General features: G+C 44.7%; 1 protein-coding gene across 1 annotated transcript; it reads left to right on the plus strand.

Moving 5' to 3' along the window:
• Positions 1 to 1,739: 1,739 nt before the first annotated feature.
• LOC136431459 (Krueppel-like factor 16) lies at positions 1,740 to 9,065 on the plus strand. The gene is made up of 2 exons (XM_066422840.1): positions 1,740 to 2,788; positions 8,312 to 9,065. Exons 1-2 carry the CDS (start codon positions 2,224 to 2,226, stop codon positions 8,590 to 8,592), a joined length of 846 nt encoding a protein of 281 aa, XP_066278937.1. The 5' UTR covers positions 1,740 to 2,223; the 3' UTR covers positions 8,593 to 9,065.
• Positions 9,066 to 18,603: the final 9,538 nt, after the last annotated feature.

The following is an 18,603-nucleotide window of genomic DNA, read 5'->3' on the forward strand; positions in this document are numbered from 1 at the left end:
TAGCCGAATTCTACAACCCCGCCCCCCCCCCCCCCCCACCTCAGGAAGGCCTGGTGGAGGCTACTTTATTACGACCAAGGAGGTTTAATCAAGCCTCCTTGCCCTCCTTGTTACGACTCTGTACATAGCCAGTTAGGGCATGCATGTACAATACAGGCTAGTCTGTATAACGCAAACTCCAGCTGTCCGGGGGTTTCTCTCCCCTCCCCGCTTGGGTTGGGAGCCGATTACAGGACGGCGAGCGGTCACAGGAGGCTTGATTGAATTCAGGCTAAATACAGGCTATCAATAGTTGTTTTTCGAATAAAGAAAAACACCGACAGATAATGAGCCAGATGTATTACACAAAGCGCCGCTGGAAATCAATTCTTCGCACCTTACGCAAACTTCTCGCCTCGACGCCAAAGTACGTTTGTATTTAGAGGCTGGTCAATGCCGTTAGGGGAGTGTTGATGTCGTGCATATCACAAGTATCTTCACCCGGCCGCCTTTTGTAATGATGATGGTGGGGAGGGCATACCCGAAGGGCGCTGTCTTCTTCTTTCCTTAGAACATGACCCTCTTTCCTCAGCCAATCAGGAGCGTGTATTTCTTGTGATTATATCCACATAGTAAGGTCCCTTGGTACCAGGGGTGGACTAACCAACGAATAAATTGACTAAAGTTGGAGACGCCCGCCCTCGGACTGCCAACAAAATCCGAGGGGGGTGCGGGGCTGTACCAAATCCACATAAACGAGCAATCCGCCCATCCTTTAACTATTACATAAAATATAATTTCACATCAAGCGGTGTTGTATCAGTGTCAAGTTCCGGCGGCGCCTTCTATCTTTTATCCGGCCTACTTCATATCAATTAACCGCTGATTGGAACTAGCCCCCATCATATTTTCTTTAAAAAACGCTTGTTATTGAAAATATCCGTATCACTATATATTAAAGCACCGGAAGAGTACTTCAATAAAATGGGTGTACATACATTAGCCTCTACCAGGCTCCATAATTTGCTGAAAAAAATGTAGAAATTGGCCAAATAGACCGTGGGTTGCGATTGCAAACTGTAGGGGCTATGCATTTACGACCGAAACATCTAGAACTTAGAAGACAGTGAGGCCACGCCAATTTGATTTGTTGCTTCTCGAAATAGCCTGTCCTGTTTTTCACATTTTGAAGAAAAAAAATGGGTCACTATTCCCATTCACAAATTTAACTCCCAATTTTACTATCTGTTCAGTTGTAAAACTCAATAGCCACCAAAATAGATTATAAAGGCCTGCACACACCTAAAAAGTGTGATCACATTGATCATATGTTATAATTTTTCATTTATTAAAACTATTTCTCAATGTCAATCCATCTATCACATGGCAAAATGTAATTTTGTTACTGATTTCATAGTGCTAGATCAAAGAAGGGGGCCATTGCATAAAATGAGCTATACAAAGCTGAAACTTGAATAATCCTCTTATTCTTTATGTTATGTAAACCCTTATCTTCACCCCAGACTATTTGCCAACAAATATGTTTTCATTTTTTTTTCGCCCTGTCGCTCCAATTTTTTTCTGCAAAAAATCCGAGAAGCAACAAATTAAATTGGAGTGGCCTGATGTTCCCGTGTTGGTTTTCTATGGATTTTACACCCAGTGAAGCTCCTTGGTGAGAGAGAGCAAAGAGGAACGTTTAAAAGCTCGGCCGGCGTTGAATTGATTATTCACTAATTAAAAGCGTGACACATGCAGCGGTCATGATGAGTTAGCCAGACGCGCCTTTCCGTTTTCCCCGGTTCAGGCTCAGGCGAACCCACAGACCGTCCTTTGGGTTCAAGTCGTGTTGACAGCTTTAACTTTGTGGGGACGTAATTTTGTATGTGTTCCGTTTACACAAATCATCTTGTTGACTCTTGAGAACAGTTGTTGTGGCGTGTCTCTTTCTCGAAGCTCACGCCCAGGCCTGGTGCAAGGGAGTTGGACATCCAATCTGTGGACATTGACCAAAAGGACTTCCGATGGTTGTTTTCGCGTCCCTCCTCCACCCCGGCGGCTTCAAAGCAAACCGGCCCCGCCACTGATATTCAAATGTTCATGATTGAAGACACAGACACACCAAGCGGCCAGACACATGGGCCATCACTCCTATCTGGTCAGGCGCATCACACAGGGCATATGTTTCTTGTTCTGCTCTTGTGACCTCAGCTCAGAACATAACGCGTCGCTTGGCCAACCAAGATGGAAGTGTCCGCTCTCGCTCCGCATCTTCCGTACTCCGTCTTCCGTCCCCATCCTCTCAACAGACCGTCCGTCCTCACGAGCTGTCCGCCGGCTCCTTACGGCCTGCCCTGGCCCTACCCACCGACGTGTATCCACCCAGGACTGTCCCCTCTGGTCAAGCCCAGTGAACTTCCCGTCTTCTACCCCAGGATTGACTTCGGTCTCCCCACCTCCAGCGGGAAGCAGTCTCCGCTGACGGCCGACAGTCATCCTGTCCAGCCCAGGGACTCGTCCTCTGGACCCATCCCGGGGCTCCTCCCAACGGCAAGGGACCGACGCGTCCAGAACAGTCCCTCGGGGTCCGACAGGACGTCCCCGCGGGTACCGTCCACCTCGCCATCGCTGGAGAAGACTGCGAGCGACCGAGCCGAGTTCCGGCTGACCAAGGACAAGTCCGTGTCCGGAGAAGTGGACATCAGCAGCTGCAAAAGGAAGAGACCAGAGAAGAAGTTCCCGTGTCCTTTCTGTAAGGTGTGCTGTGCCAACAACGGACAGCTGAAAGGGCACTTACGGGTCCATACTGGTAAGTTATATACTGTATATTATATACTGTATCTTTTACGTGCGACCCGCTACATAAAATCATCACTAAAAGATCCTAAAAAAGCATTTGTTCTAGTAAAAAAAAACAATTCAACAACTCTTTGGCCATCTTCTATGCTTTCCCTCAAATATGCTGGGACCAGTTGTAAATTTACGGTACGGAAAGAAAATTTGATAATATTTTATCATAAATTTTTTACATTGCGGGAAGAAAGAATTCGTTGTGCCGATCCAGTACAGAGACTCAAACAGTTGTCGCAAAAAGCCCCCACCCCCAAGTGTATCAAGCCTTCAGGAAACGTGTGTATCAGTCTCCCCGTGTCAAAGATACTTTGTGGAAACGCCGTAGAGTCCACACAAAAATGACTTCGCAAGTTGGCGCGATGTACACTTTGCACGAGGGAATGCGTCAGAACACATACTATGCATCTTGAACTAAACATGCCACCATTGGAAATCAATGTGTCGAATAATTTTTGTTGTACCTTACGACTTTTGCCGGAGTTTTACAATGTTTGCATTTGATAACGGAAATGGTGCGTGGCTGTCATATAATAATAATGATAATGATAATAATAGTCTTTATTGCATATTCCTGCCCAGATGGGCTAAATGTAGCCTCCGTTGCAGACTCTGAAGCGGCTTTTTGGGGGGCTAAATAATACACTTTTTGCAGCCACCCCGTAACTATCAGCCATCCTGTAACCATCAGCCGGCTGATGGTTACAGGATGGCTGATAGTTACGGGGTGGCTGCAAAAAGTGTATTATTTAGCCCCCCAAAAAGCCGCTTCAGAGTCTGCAACGGAGGCTAGGCTAAATGCACAAATGACCATATGTGGTCTATAAGAAGCGAACTGTAAAACATGAATTGATAGAAAACTACATTCTAACTTTGAAAAGTAAAGATTGAAACAAAACTGTGGACTATTGTTAAACTAATGTTGATCACCTAATAGCTTCTTCTCTCTTTTTGAAACACTTGAAAACATAGCTACATACTTTGTCCATTATATATTCGTTCTCACATGACGAAAGTATCCTGCTTTGACATTTTTGTACATGTCTCAAATTCTTTTGTCTTAAACAGCGATTGGCGCTCATCTTCATATAAGGAACAATCGAGTAAAAAGTGTGTCTCATTTTCAACATATAGGTGGTCACAGAATTCGCATGTTCATAGTGAAGTTTTCCACGGCCACTTTGAAAACAAGACGAACACACTCCAACAAATCTTGATCATTTCTTGATATGGTATCTACTGGTGTTTTCAGTTCAGAATGTCCTGAAGAGAAAAAAAGGAGAGCACTGAACGGATATCACGGGAAGTCACAAATATGAGCACCCTCAATGCATCAATGTCTAACATTGGCGTTAACAGATCCAATTGTGCCCTTGACGGTCACACAGTGTTCAGAAAATTAAACGCTTGGCGCGAAACATCCGCAGACGACTGGTGTACGATTCGTCTGTATGGACGATTCCTCAGAAGAAGAGAGTAACATGCACATCGTCAAGCCCACCTTTCTCAAAGTTCGTTCGTCCTACAGATAAAGTAGTCAGTTGAACTTAAATGAGACGGCAAAGCGGCTTGATCGAATGACGGGACAGTATCTTATCTGCGAGGGGCTTGAGGTTTGAGTTTGGGGACGTGTTCAAGTCGGTCACGTCGCGTGCTTAGCGCCACGATCCCAGTAATTGCTTCACCATGGAAGGGCGAAGACACAAGTCGAGCTTGGCATAAGTCTCCATCACGTTAAAAAGGGCAAACTTTTCCATCTTATTTATAGTGTGTCAACTGCTCTTTGTACGTATGTTGGGCGCGTGTACATGTGGTACAAGCACAGTTTCCACACGCAAAATTAAAGACACTGTCACAGTGCCGTGCGAGTTTAGAAAAGAACATATCCTCTGTCCTGGCACGGTGGATAGATTCTCTTCCAGCTTGTTCGAATTTCCCTTTTGACGTCTTTTCCTTAAATCATACCGTCTCCCAATCCTTTGACAACCCTCACGTACACACTAGATAAGGTCCGGGCAATCATTCGTCTGGAGTTGATAAGATGATAATGAAGAGAAATTGATGGTACCAGGAATGCCAAAAAAACAGCAATTGAGCTGCCTTGATGGAAAGAAAGATAAGAAGTACAGTTGGACGGAAATGTTCGCGTGAAATATTGGGACGGACCCGTGACTATTGTTGTAGGTCGAAGGAACAAGTGTTCTGAATTCTCCGCATCGCCACATCGCCACCCTGAGTGCACCGGGTCGGCAAAGCCTAGCATCCAAACCTATTTGATAGCTGCCGAGTCTCCAAATTTGACTTAGCACGCTATAGTAGAAGAACTTTATTGCGCGACAATTGTATCTGGTACAATGTATGGCAACGTACGCACATGAAAGTCGAACTATTGCTAATAGTTAACAAATGACTGTACAAAGAACTAGTCTAAGCTATGACTAACACAGGTTTGAATACCAGGCACTAGCACTGGAAAACTCAACACTAAAAAACTGTCAGACTTTAGTATTTTAGTTTTTTGAAACTGCCACACTAAACATCGTAGACCCGCTCCACGCTTGTTCTGTAGTACTAGACATCGTAGTCTACTTCTTTTATAGACTACAGCTTTGTTCTGAGTGTGTCTACTAGTACTACACTCTTTTGTAGTAGACTTCACTTCATCATAGTTCGCTTTACACTCAAAAAGCTGTAGTACTAGTATACGAGAGAAGCAGACTACGATGTCTCGTACAACAGTTTCCACAAACAAGTGTAAAGTCTGCTAACGCCTTGTTTCTTGGTGCGTGTAGAGTACTCTCCAAGCAGAGCATGGGTTTCGGCTGGTTTTTGCCAACCCAATTTTGGCTATACAAAAAAAAGATGACAAAGTAGAAAGCCCGACAAAAACACCTAAAAACACGTCAAAAACTAGCCGAAACCCATGCTCTGCTTGGAGAGCAATGTAGTGTTGTTCAGTGCTACCCTGGTAACCAAGCCTATGATAAGTCTTGTGCAGAATCTTTATCTACGATGGCTTGTGCGACGGTTTAAAAAAAGTGTAAAGCAACTCAGAACACTCGAGCACGACAGACAAACTATCGTTTGTAACTTTGTTAATAAGTTCCTAACATCTACAACTCGACTGTTAATGGCTTTTCCGGCTTACTAAAATATACCGCTTGAAGCCTCGACTATCGGAACCGTCGGGGGTTTGAGGAAGTTTGACAGGGGCTATAGGGCTGGATATGGGCTACCCTCTTACTGTCTTTCATTAAAAAAGATTTGGGTTTCCGTGACCCAAGATAATCTGTTTTGGTCGGAACGCTGGGAATGACGGTGGGAGGCCGGCGGAGTTGTCCCAGATAGAGATAGTTACGTGAGGGGGAGCACTCCATCGAGGCTAGCCGGGCCAGGCTTGAGGCGACCAGGGAGTGACCTCGAGGGCACCCGCCCTAGATCAGGTCGGGTTTTATTGACGACTTTAGGTAATCTAACTTTTCAACAAATCCACGGGGGAGTCGAGTTCTAAATTGTCTGCTAGAGAGTCGCGGGAATGAAGAGCAAGCTGCTGGACGAGACCGAGAGAGGCACGGTATCTATACCAAGTGTTGACGTGCCCTACCGTTCACCCGTAGCGGGGAGGGAGGGAGAGAGGGGCGGGAGGGCTAGACTTACCTGGTGACTCCGGAGTCAGCTCGGCAAAAGTGCCAGCCACGGGCTCGGTGATTGACAGGTGGGTTGGCAGATTCAGGGCGCGAGCTCAAGAACAGAAGCTTCCGACTTTATTTGCGATGGAGGGGAGATGAGTTTGGCCAGAAAACCTTCTTATCTGGGACTGCTTTGCGGATTAGACACAATTTCAAGTGCATATCTCTAATGGCATCTTGTGTGGCGTGAATGTTGACATACTGTGCCTTTGACCAAGGGCGGCTATGATTGAAAAGCCCTTTTGCCAGTTGGATACGGGCTTTGCCACCGTTAGATTTGCTTGGAGATTATATAGGGTATGAAAGTGTGGTCAGTAGCTGAGGGGGCGGGGGCGGACAGAGGGCGGGCCTCTCTCTCACGGTCTCACGCCACCGGTGACCTTTGGGGGTCCACGGTTCACCGCTTATAGGGCTATAAAGTTAACAACGTTATATCCCGAAGGACGCACGTCTGCCTTTTGTAAACTGCACTGAAAGATAAAACTGAAGAATGCACGGAAAAAATACCAAAGGTGTTGATAGTGCACTGTAGCTTGGGTGCCAGCCTTTTTAGCTTACGAACGCTACCCAAGCTCCGCTCCTCGCTTGGGTAGCGTACGTAAGCTAAAATTGTAAAAAGGCTGGCACCCAGGCTAAGTGCACTGGACTAGTTTTGTATAATCTCCAAATACCGTGAACAGTTGGTCTGCACGTTCTTGTCTTTTATCCTTAAATACACTTACAGCATCCCCCCTACCATTACTCATCAGTTGAACGGCTCCGTGGCAGTTACAGCCCAGATGGAACTTCAAATAAACAGAGAAGAAAGCTACCACATACAGCGACAGACAGGCAGATCAAAACAACAACAAAACAACAACAACAAACAAAACGGCAGAAAAACGAGTTGAGAGCGCCGTTGATCTTCTGAATGACCTTTAGTGAAAAGTTCTTCAGTTAGAAGTGTGGTTACTAAATTATCTTTCCTTAGAGAAGTTACTAAATGATCAACCAATGGCTTCTGGTATTAATGTTGTATAAGATCAATGATGTCAAATGTCAAACTTTCTTGAGATGTCTGCTCAAATTAATTCCTCTGTTCCTGAAAATAGCCCGATTTATCACATTCCCTACTGCGAGAAAACAACGTGATTTGCAAGAGATCTATAAAAGTGATCCGGAGCAGGTGTGTGGAAGATTGTAGCTCGGGATGTTTCCGACGCAGCACGCTGTGCCTGGGCGGACACCCGCAGCTGTAAGTTATCCTCTCTCAACCTAATTGAGCCAATCTGGGCCGGCGGGCTGTCCACGTCTCGTGTGCCGAAGGAGCTTCGGAAGCCCATCCTTCATCTACCTGTTTTGTCCCGAGCTTTATCCTCTTTCAAAACTTATAACAAAAATGCCCATGCAGTTCCAAAACAAGCTGCCAGGAAGGAAGTTTAAACTTACTAGTATCTGATTTCTGCCCGTGCACATTTGGTTATGCGAAAGATACAAAAACTGCAGAACCATAACAAGCCGCTGGGAGGCCCAAAATCATCCCATCAAGACAATCCATCAAGGCCTTCTTGAATTACCGTGTTCACACACACACACGCACGCACACACACAGTAGCACACACACACACACGCGCGCGCGCGCGCACACACACGCACACACATACATACACATACATGCACACACACATACATACACAGTAACACACATACACGCACGCGCGCGCGCGTAAATATTCTAACGAGACAGTAAATGGAAGTGTTTTTGTTAATTTATTTTAATTCAATTTGTTAATGTTTCTGTCTTCTTCAACCAGGCGAGCGGCCGTACCCTTGTGACCACCCCGGCTGCGGACGCGCCTTCGCCCGGAACGAAGAGCTGACCAGACACCGCCGGATTCACACCGGAGTCCGCCCCTACCCCTGCACGGACTGCGGCAAGGCCTTCAGCCGAAAGGACCACCTCACCAAGCACGCCAAGACGCACCTGAAAGGCACCGAGAGGAAGGCGCTGCTGCGGCCGGTCTGTAAGGCCAGTCGATCCGCCGACGCAGTTACACGACACCCGTGGCCGACGCACGCAGCACAGAGAAACTGATATTTGACACTGCCGTGGTGAAAGACATTGTAAAGTTTATGTCAAATTTCTATATCTGATATTCTGAATCTGAACCAAGTACATCAAAATTGTTTAGCAATTGTAAAGATAGGATAAAAGAATGAGCTACCCCGTAATGCCACGTTGGCGGGAAAGAAAACTAAAATTGAATACTAGTATCAAGAAATATACACAAATTATGCTCATGACTATTTTTTTAATCATTTTGTGTGTTTTTGTCTTTTATGTCATACCAAACTGCCCGGCCGAGCCCCGGGTTGAAAATGTGACCCTAACATAACTTGTTATGGCCATACGATTTTGAGGAAGTACTAGTATCTGCATCACATGACGACCAGAGATGGCGTTGGAATTTTAGACAATTTGTAATATTTTGTGAAATAGAATAAAAATCCATTGTACGGGAGTGTAAGTACATTAATGTAGATAAAAGAAAATTTATTTATGATCAATGAGCGTTACACATTGATGACTTTGCGTCTGTCTTTTCAGTGCCCCTTATATGACCCCACCCCCTCAAGAGTGCTTCCAGTACACTACATGTACCATACGCTTACCTTTGAAAATTAGCAAGAAACCAAATCACTCTAGACATGAATAAAGTCCAGCCTGACTAAATCGCGCTCCTAGCGGCCAACAGGTCGCCCTCTAGATATTTAGAAATAAGCATTCTAAAAATACAGTGAGCAATGTTTGAAATGTACTTTTGATGCCAGGAATCGGTTATTCTTGCAATTACTACAAATGTCAAATGGGTTATTCACTTGTGAAGTTGCAGATAAAATCGGCCCCTGCACTTCTACAAACCTCTACTCTCCAAGCAGAGGAGTGGGTCCGGCAGGTTTTTGACGTGTTTTTAGGCGTTTTTGTCGGGCTTTCTACTTTGTCATGGTATATTTCAATCTTAGATAGAAAGATACCATGACAAAGCCCGACAAAACGCCTAAAAACACGTCAAAAACCTACCGGACCCACTCCTCTGCTTGGAGAGTACAAACGTCACCATAGGGTCCAAACCTCTACCAGTATAATACTCTCGGCACCATACCACTTCAAAATCACGACCATACTGTGTCTACAACACGGGATATCAAAACCAGAAGTTCCACTGAGGTACTGTAGAACGCCGATGGTAATAAAATTCATGTAACGAAAAGCACATCGGCGGAATATAAGTTTAGATATTGTACCATGACTAATCAACTTCAGTATGACCAAGTCCTTGGTATGACACATGATGATAGGAGGAACCCTATGTATAAACACACGTTAGGGCACGCGAGCAAATTCGTCCTACGTCATCGTACGATTTTTATGTTGTAGGATTTTCAAGCAGGCCCCGGGCAGAACGAACCGCCGACAAGGATCTAAGACAGTAATTTCGGTAACAAGACTGCACTGAATTGTGTACGACACATGCACAATTACATGTAGCCCAAGAATGCCCTCAATCTTGCTATCGTGCGACAGTCGTACAACGAACGTGACCGCTCCCTATCATCTCAGCAGTTGGTCTAAACAGACCCGCTGGCGGCGTTCGGAGATAGCTGCCAATATTAGTACCTTCCATTCGTATCCAAACTAGAACCTTATGTACCTAATTGTGGACTGTCTTACAAATTGTTCCGCTAACTACTAGTGTGACACACAAAATACCAAACTTACAGAGAACATAATTCATCGTTCGAAGGGTTCTAAATATACCCCTTAGTCTTAATAAAAGAGGTAGCCTGGACCATAGACATATGGCGAGGAGTAAGTCGCACCCATAGGTTTGGATCCAGTGCCAATGATTGCCCAAATGCGAATGCTTGAACCAAGCAAATGTTAGCAGCGTGATATAAAACCGAAAGCCCTGCTGCAGTATCTTTGGAAGCAGATAGGAATCCCAAAATCTAAACATTTCTTGATTTTGGTAAAATGTTGTAAATATCCATCCACAACTTATGGAGGTATGCTCTTCACGAACACACAGCCTAGCCCCGAAAATATAACCTTGGCGAATGTAATACGATACTACAGGTATATTCTTTTTTGCATTGTGACGTTAGTATCTCAGTGTAAACTTTAAGAAACGTACCATCTTCGAAAACATGCAGCGAATCGGTTATTGTAATATTTGTGCATGCAGTATAAAAGTTGAACCTCGCACACCCGTCATGATTTTGTCACTGATGAATGTATAGACAAGGGCTTTCACATGAAGTCTCTCACTTATGTCGCTGGATTGATTGGTTGATTGATTGATTGATTGATTGATTGTAACAAATCAACATGAAAACGCCCGTTAGACCAATTAATCCTGACTGTCCCTCACAATTAGCGGTTCGACCAATGATAGTATAACAATTATCGGTTTGACCAATGATAGTATGGCAATTATCGGTTCCACCAATGAGAAAGTGGCTTCATGTCCATAAAATATTCTAATTTCTATGTTTTTAGTGTGTATTTCTACGCTTTGATCGGTTTAGGATAGGTCTATTATCACAAGAAGCCGATTTGAGATTGGGTCCATCATGAACGCAAAATTTAAGTTGACTTAGGTCGGCTTGGCTACAAATTTAGGCATCTTTTTTCTTATTCGCACTCTCGCATTTAATGATTTTGACTTTGCAGAGGATGTCATCCATAGAATCTGCTAGCGGCGGTGGCGCGACTGGAGCCCACATACCGTCCCATGGGAATACCCTTGATGAGCCCTTGATGGCTTTAAAATTCTACACGGTGATACATAAAAGGATTTTACGAATTGAAATTAGTGATCGTGCTGTGAGCGAAGCGCAGACCGTGTGGGAAAGGTCAGGGTCAACAGGGTTCAGAATCGTCAGATGTCCAAGTTTGTCTGCGACGCTCGGTCAGAACAAGGAGGGAGAACCGCATTGGTCGGGAGAGGGTCTGCGTGCCCCTTTTCCGTGAGGAGTAGCGAGCTATGTCACCGTTAATCGTAGCCGATTCGCTCTAATTCAACATGAGTGTTGTCGGCCTGTTCTGCCCTTCAATTATCTTCAATTTATCGTTAAGCGTTGCCGCGTTACACTGAATTTATCGTTAAGCGTTGCAAGGATCCCCCATGCAGACTCTCTCAGAAATTTGGGAAATCCTTACCGCCCACAGGGCTGAAGGTTATGTATACCGGCCTGCAAGTGATCTGTCTCACATCGCTCAACTCCAGCTCTCTTATCACAGAGCAGCACACGGGGAAAGCAAAAAAACCCAACACGCTAAAGTGTTTTTTGGCGACGCCTTAGGGGCGAGCCACGGTATAGTAGTGTGTGCAGTTTGCAAGAATTCTAGGAATTGTACAGGAATTTGTCTACAGGCATTGTAAGCCAATAAGTATGTTTGGAATGTTAGTGCGCAGTGCAAGGTAATGAAAGCGGGTCATGCAGCCCCCTGGGGCATTCATCCAAAAAACCTAGACAGGCAGCCATGTATACATGACAACAGATCTACAGAAATGTTGTTCTTTTCTAAAACAGCGTGTGGCTGTTACAATGTTTTTAGATGTCTTGGTGCTGGTCCTCTAATGTCTTTCTTCTGGGAACGGGTCATAACTGCATCAAGTTTGTACTGATAAAGATTGTGCACGCTGCTTCAATTACCTTACTTACCAATGTCATTCTACAGGGGGGATGATGGTATTGGCGCAGGCGCCTAGACCCTACGGTGAGAGAGCTCAAGAATAAACAGGGTATTAAAAACATTGAAAGCCTTTCTTGGTGGGCTTTTTGGTGAACTCTTGGCAAGTCTGGGGTGGGTATGACAGTTCAGACTTCATAATTTTAGAATTTGTTGACGAAAACGACCTTTCTTCATCTTTTTGTCTTCTGGACCCCCGGGAGATAGTGTGATGGTCGCGAGCAGGCCCTTATAAGGGAAATGGACTGACTCAAGTGCTCTCGCTCGGGAGTGTTTCCCCGGAGACTAGCCGTATAGAAGTTCTCGTAATTCTGATAGATGACAGTCTACAGAACTGGTAAAAATTTGAGGGTAAGTTTTCTTGGTCAGGATCTTTGGTTCCTGAGATAATGACACCTAATTTCTGTCAACTTCCCCATAGGGATGCATGTATTATTGGCCCAAATTGGAATGCCCTAATCCCCCCTACAAGTAGGGTAGTTAAAGGACATTTTAAACTTAAAAGTTTAAAATTTCAAAATAGTATCAAGTTGCTTGAGTAATTTTTTTGGCGGCATTAAGGTTAACCCCATTCATGACATCACGGGCATGTCTAAGCCATATGCCACACGCAGACAGAAAATACATGAAACCAAGGACAGAATCTGTAACAATGTCAAAACAGAAATCATTTTCAGATCGATCAATGAAAAATTTCACTGCCGCAAGGAAATTTATCAAGCCAGTTAGAAACTTTTAAGATTCACACAAGAGACAAGACTAAATAGCATTTACTACTAGTAGCAGATGATTATCCTGCCACTATCCTGCTGATATTATCCTGTGCAATTCCTAGAATTGTCGGGATACTGGAGACACATTTTTACAAAGTAACATTTCTGTGAATTAAGATTCCCATGGACATTCTGGCATCATTGGGACACAGAGTTTGGCATACTGGTTTATACATTCTTCATTTTTGTTCTTTCACATATTTTTCTTTGAAGTTGGAATTGACTTTGGCATTTTACGACATTAGTATCCATTTTTCGAAATATGCAGCTGCTTTGTAGCATTTACACTATATAATATTTTCAGAGTATGGCCGAAAACCCTTTTTTTGTTTTGGAAACGGAAGAAGATTGATGCGCGCGTGGATGTCATCCATATAAGCAAATCAACATGGCCTAAGTTATATGGAGACTATACATTGTGGGACTGGCTTTCCATGTAGAGTTTGACTGACCCTAGCATGTGTTACACAAGCTCTCGCTCAAGGGCTGATTGAACCGTGGAAGGGCTGCCAGAAGCGTGGTCACGTCAGTCGAGACTGACCTCGCCAAGAACGAAAACGATGTCTTTAAAGACGGGATCCCACGCTGATCCCATCATCTGTCAGCGTTGGTATATAGCGGCCGTGCACCCTTAATTAAGCACATGCCTAGCACCTGTACCGCGCGGTGAGGTATCCACAGTTCAGACCTGCTGCAGTTTCCGCCCTGTGCGACCTGTCCGGCCTAGAAACTGTCCAAAAGTACTACGAGTACTGTAGCAGTATGTGACTATAGCGCTAATTATTCACACCACGGCGAACACTCCATTTTCGCCTTAGCGCGAAATAAAAACCACTCGAATCTAGATGCATTTACAGTATTCTTGCTGTCGTGACTCTTTGGCGACGCCTCAAGGGCGGGCCTAATAGTATAGATATATATATATTGTGTGCAGTTTGCAAGAATTATAGGAATTGTACAGGAATGTGAAAGTCCACGGGACGCTAGGGGGAAAAGGAGAAAGTCCTGTTCCTGGAAGAGTCCATTCTTGGATAGGGGGTAAAGTTTGATAAACCTCCTTGGTTTGATGAAAGTTGTAATAGTACATGTAATTTGGATGGGAAAGATTTCGGAATAGTTTTTGGATGGATTTTCTTCGATTATTCTACTTCTGCACTTGGGGTTTAGAAAAAGTCTTTTTTGCATGGAGAGAGATGGGAGCGAAATATAATATCGCGTTCGCTCGCAAATTGTGCATTTGTAGTATCAAGGACATTATATAATGTCCTTGGTAGTATGAAGTTATAATCATTCTAACATCTGTGTAATCTTTTCCCCCATGAAATGATGTAGTCGGGCCCCTCTAATCTTTTAATTGGAATGTCACGAAATAAAGGAACTATCATCAGTCAGAGAGGTTACAAAAATAGTAAGCAACTTTATTGCACATTCCTGGAAACAACACAAATATGACAATCAACAACAAATACATCCATATATATATAACTTAACGTTACAGACACCAGGACAGTACCATTGGGTTTTCTGTTCCTGTATCAGTTTTATCCAGTTGCTTGAGTAATTATTCTTGGCAAACTGCATTATGTTAAATATAACGTTACCACTAAGACTCGTTCTGACATGTTTTACACTAGTCCATCATAGATTAGTGTTTTACAAAATTTCAAATTGGCGGCCTGGTGCCCGTAGTATTTTACCAAATATTCAACGAGTCCAAAGACCGTGACGTCAGAATCCGACGGAATCCGACTGTTAGCCATCGATGCGTGTTCTATAGAATAGATTCTGGGGCCGAGTCGGACTCTGACGGATTCTGACGTCACTGTTAAACTTTAAATTATAAACTTTCAATTCTTAGTTTTGAAAATGGTCTTGAAGTTTTGTTTTTCCTTATTGGTATATTTCGGTAAAAATTTGCAAATTTCCACTATGTGGAAGGAAAAACATTGCAGTCTCACCTGTATGAACCCGGAAGTGTACCAGAACAAATGCTTTTTAGGATCTTTTGGTGATGATTTTATGTAGAGGGTCGCACGTAAAAGATACAGTATATAATATACAGTACAGTAGAATCCGCTTAATTGCACCACGCATTTGTCAGCGTTTTTGGTGCAATTATCCGGCTGGTGCAATTATGCGAAATGCCCAGCTGGACCGTACCACCATGGGCTGGGGGGTGTATTGTTAGTCAGAAACACTAGCACAAAGAAAATAGACGAAATTATGCAGTTATTAACTTTATTTACGTATTCAAGGACATGTACTGTACAAAAATCTTGTAAAGTTTACCATGATTCTGTACAGATTAAACTTAACATTTTTTTTGCTTCCTCACTGATGTTTAAATCAGTAGCTAGGTACTGTACACGTGTAGAAAGAGAAAATATGCTTGAGTCGCACAGCAAAGAAAACAACTCCGACTGTAACGTTATGTCTAGAATAATAACTTTGGTCTCACAATTTGTTAGTTTAAATGACGGTAGGTATGACTAAGACAAACTTGACACCGTATCTACAACTTGAGTCAACAAATTGTCTGGACACATTTGACTGTCGACACCATGGTAGTGAATTGTACAGTGTATCTAGTGGGCAGATATGGTTAGATGACTCAGATCAAGGACAGATCATTCTCCTTATACAGTAGCAGAGCCTAACCCGCGTATACCTCGTTCCGGTAAATGCAGGAAGTTTGTAGGACGTGGATTCAGCCAGATGATCACGTTAGCACCGCACCGCCAAAAGCGACTGTTATGTCCGCCTACACGTCTGTAGCCCTTGCCGAGTCTCTATTGTTTCCGACTAGACGTAAAGACGCCGGTCTTTTATTATCGGCACCAGTATGTAGCGCTGCCGCAAACCTCAAACCACCGACAACACCCCATGCCATCCTTAACGCGAAATCAAATCCACGCGAACTTGAATGCATTCACAGTAATAAGACAGTAGTACAGATAGAGACCAATCTTTATTGAGTACAGCATGCTGTCTGCCAAAGCGCAATGCCGCCTTTGGTATAGCCTCCGATGCAGACTCAACCCGGCTGTTTTCTTTTTCAAGTTATTGTTTTTATACAGTTATATTTTTTTCTTATTGCTGGCCGGGATCTATCCCGGCCAGCAACAAGAAAAAAAATATATAATAGTATAAAAACAATAACTTAAAAAAGAAAACAGCCGGGTTGAGTCTGCATCGGAGGCTACCTTTGGTAGGCGTGCGTCTCTTGATGGTGCCGACACGCCCTGGACCCACCCGGGACCTCTCATACGATTCCTATCAACGTGACTGTCAATGGAGACCGCCTTCTTTTGTTATTCAAAAACAGTTTTAAACATAATGGCGGTATTGCGCCTTTACACCGGCAGGTATCGGCTCATTTGTACCGCGTTTGCCGATTTTTAGCGCACCTTTTTAGTTAACTTGTCGAGGATTTTGGAAAAAAATTGGTGCAGTTATCCGAAATTGGTGACAATGCGCGGTGCAGTTATGCGGAGTCACTAACAATGCAGTGAATGGGAACCGGTTTGGGATTTTGGGATTTGGTGCAATTAAACGGAAGGTGCGTTTATCCGAGGTGCAATTAAGTGGCTTCTACTGTATATAACTTACCAGTATGGACCCGTAAGTGCCCTTTCAGCTGTCCGTTGTTGGCGCAGCACACCTTACAGAAGGGACACGGGAACTTCTTCTCTGTTCTCTTCCTCTTGCAGCTGCTGATGTCCACTTCTCCGGACACGGACTTGTCCTTGGTCAGCCGGAACTCGGCTCGGTCGCTCGCGGTATTCTCCAGCGATGGCGAGGTGGACGGTACCCGCGGGGACGTCCTGTCGGACCCCGAGGGACTGTTCTGGACGCGTCGGTCCCTTGCCGTTGGGAGGAGCCCCGGGATGGGTCCAGAGGACGCGTCCCTGGGCTGGACCGGATGACTGTCGGCCGTCAGCGGAGACTGCTTCCCGCTGGAGGCGGGGAGACCGAAGTCAATCCTGGGGTAGAAGACGGGAAGTTCACTGGGCTTGACCAGGAGGCGGAAACACGTTGTTGGGAGGCAGGGCCATGACAGGCCGTAGGGAGCCGGCGGACCGCCATGCAATGATAGTCGGCTAAAAGGATGGCATGTAAAGGATGTGTGTGGAAAGATCGGGGCAGCAGCGGACACCTCCATTCTACCTTGAGCACTTGGCGTAATCTGAATGATCTCCCAAGAAGGGCGATGATATTTAAATCGTCCTGGTGCCGCACATGACAAGTTCAGTTGATGACTCGCGTGTCTGGTCGTTTAGAGGGTCGACGCTACTTCGTGACAGAAGCATGAACCACCGCCAAGCCGTCGATTGGTATGGCGAACAATAACAATAACTAGAGTTCCACGAACACATATCTTCGCCGAATAATCAGGGGATTATACCAATAGTCAAGAGACTTGAAGTTTGGTGGCTGTGTTCAGTTATTCTCGTTTAGGATATTTTGACAAAATGTCACTGCAGATCAAGAGCAAGCTGCTAGGGGGCCCAAAGCTACAACAATTCTACTTACATCACAAGCTTCCTGACACCAAAGGATCAAGACCATAGCACGTTCAGTTCTGCTGAAGTACCAGGGTCACATACCAGGGGCCCAAAAACGACCCTGACCTTCGTCTTCCCAATACCTGCCCACATAGTCATACTCGTACCAAGTATCGTCATAATCCATCCATTCTTGAGTTATGCTGACTACAAAAATCCGGGACCACAAACATCGCACACAACCACAGACGTTATCGGCGATGCTGAGACCGTGTCAGATGATGATCACTTTGAGGGGTTTTTCAAACCAGAGTGACAGTGAAAGTGAGAGTGACCAGCAGACAAAGTATCGCACTAAACAGGCACTAAAGATCAGACAGACTCTCTAGTCCTGCGTACTGATGAACGTTACCCCCCTGCTCGCACAATAGGATAGTCCGTGTACTTTGCCCCTCTCCTGTCTCCTGTGCACCTCACGTTGGTAACATAATTTACCGGGCTCGTTAGTCCTGACTCCTGCTGGACACAACAAACCAGTGCCTCAGAAACGCGTGTGGTAGCTGAAACATCTTTGAATGATTCCCTTAGCCATCAGATCATTGGTGGAGGAATCTCTAATTTCTTCCATGGTCACCCAAGACGTGTTGCCAAGGAAGGACAATTTCTCGGTGACGGCAGTTCCCCTCCCGGGCGGTAGGTAGCGATGATAGGGTGGGAGGAATTGCGAACTTTGACCTCGTATGAAGACTAAATTGAAGACAAGTTCGTTGTCGCATTCTTTAGGTGGCTGAATGAAGTAGTGTTTCCCTATCAGGTACGACGTCAGGACCATCTGGTTGACAATAGTCCCTCACCTTTCCTGACCTTTCCTGTGTTTGTTGATTTAGCTCCGTCCCAGCGGGAGAGTAGTTTGGACGGTGGTAGTGAGATCACCAGAGAGCATCAATCTAATTTACACAGGCCTGCTGACAAGCAGGTGTTGTCATTGAATATAGGTCAACAAAAGGTACTTAAACGCAATCATAAACAAGCCTATTTCACCACTTAATTAGACCCTGATTACAATTTCA

Source organism: Branchiostoma lanceolatum, chromosome 3 (assembly GCF_035083965.1).
Source record: "Branchiostoma lanceolatum isolate klBraLanc5 chromosome 3, klBraLanc5.hap2, whole genome shotgun sequence".
NCBI classification, from domain to species: Eukaryota; Metazoa; Chordata; class Leptocardii; order Amphioxiformes; family Branchiostomatidae; genus Branchiostoma; species Branchiostoma lanceolatum.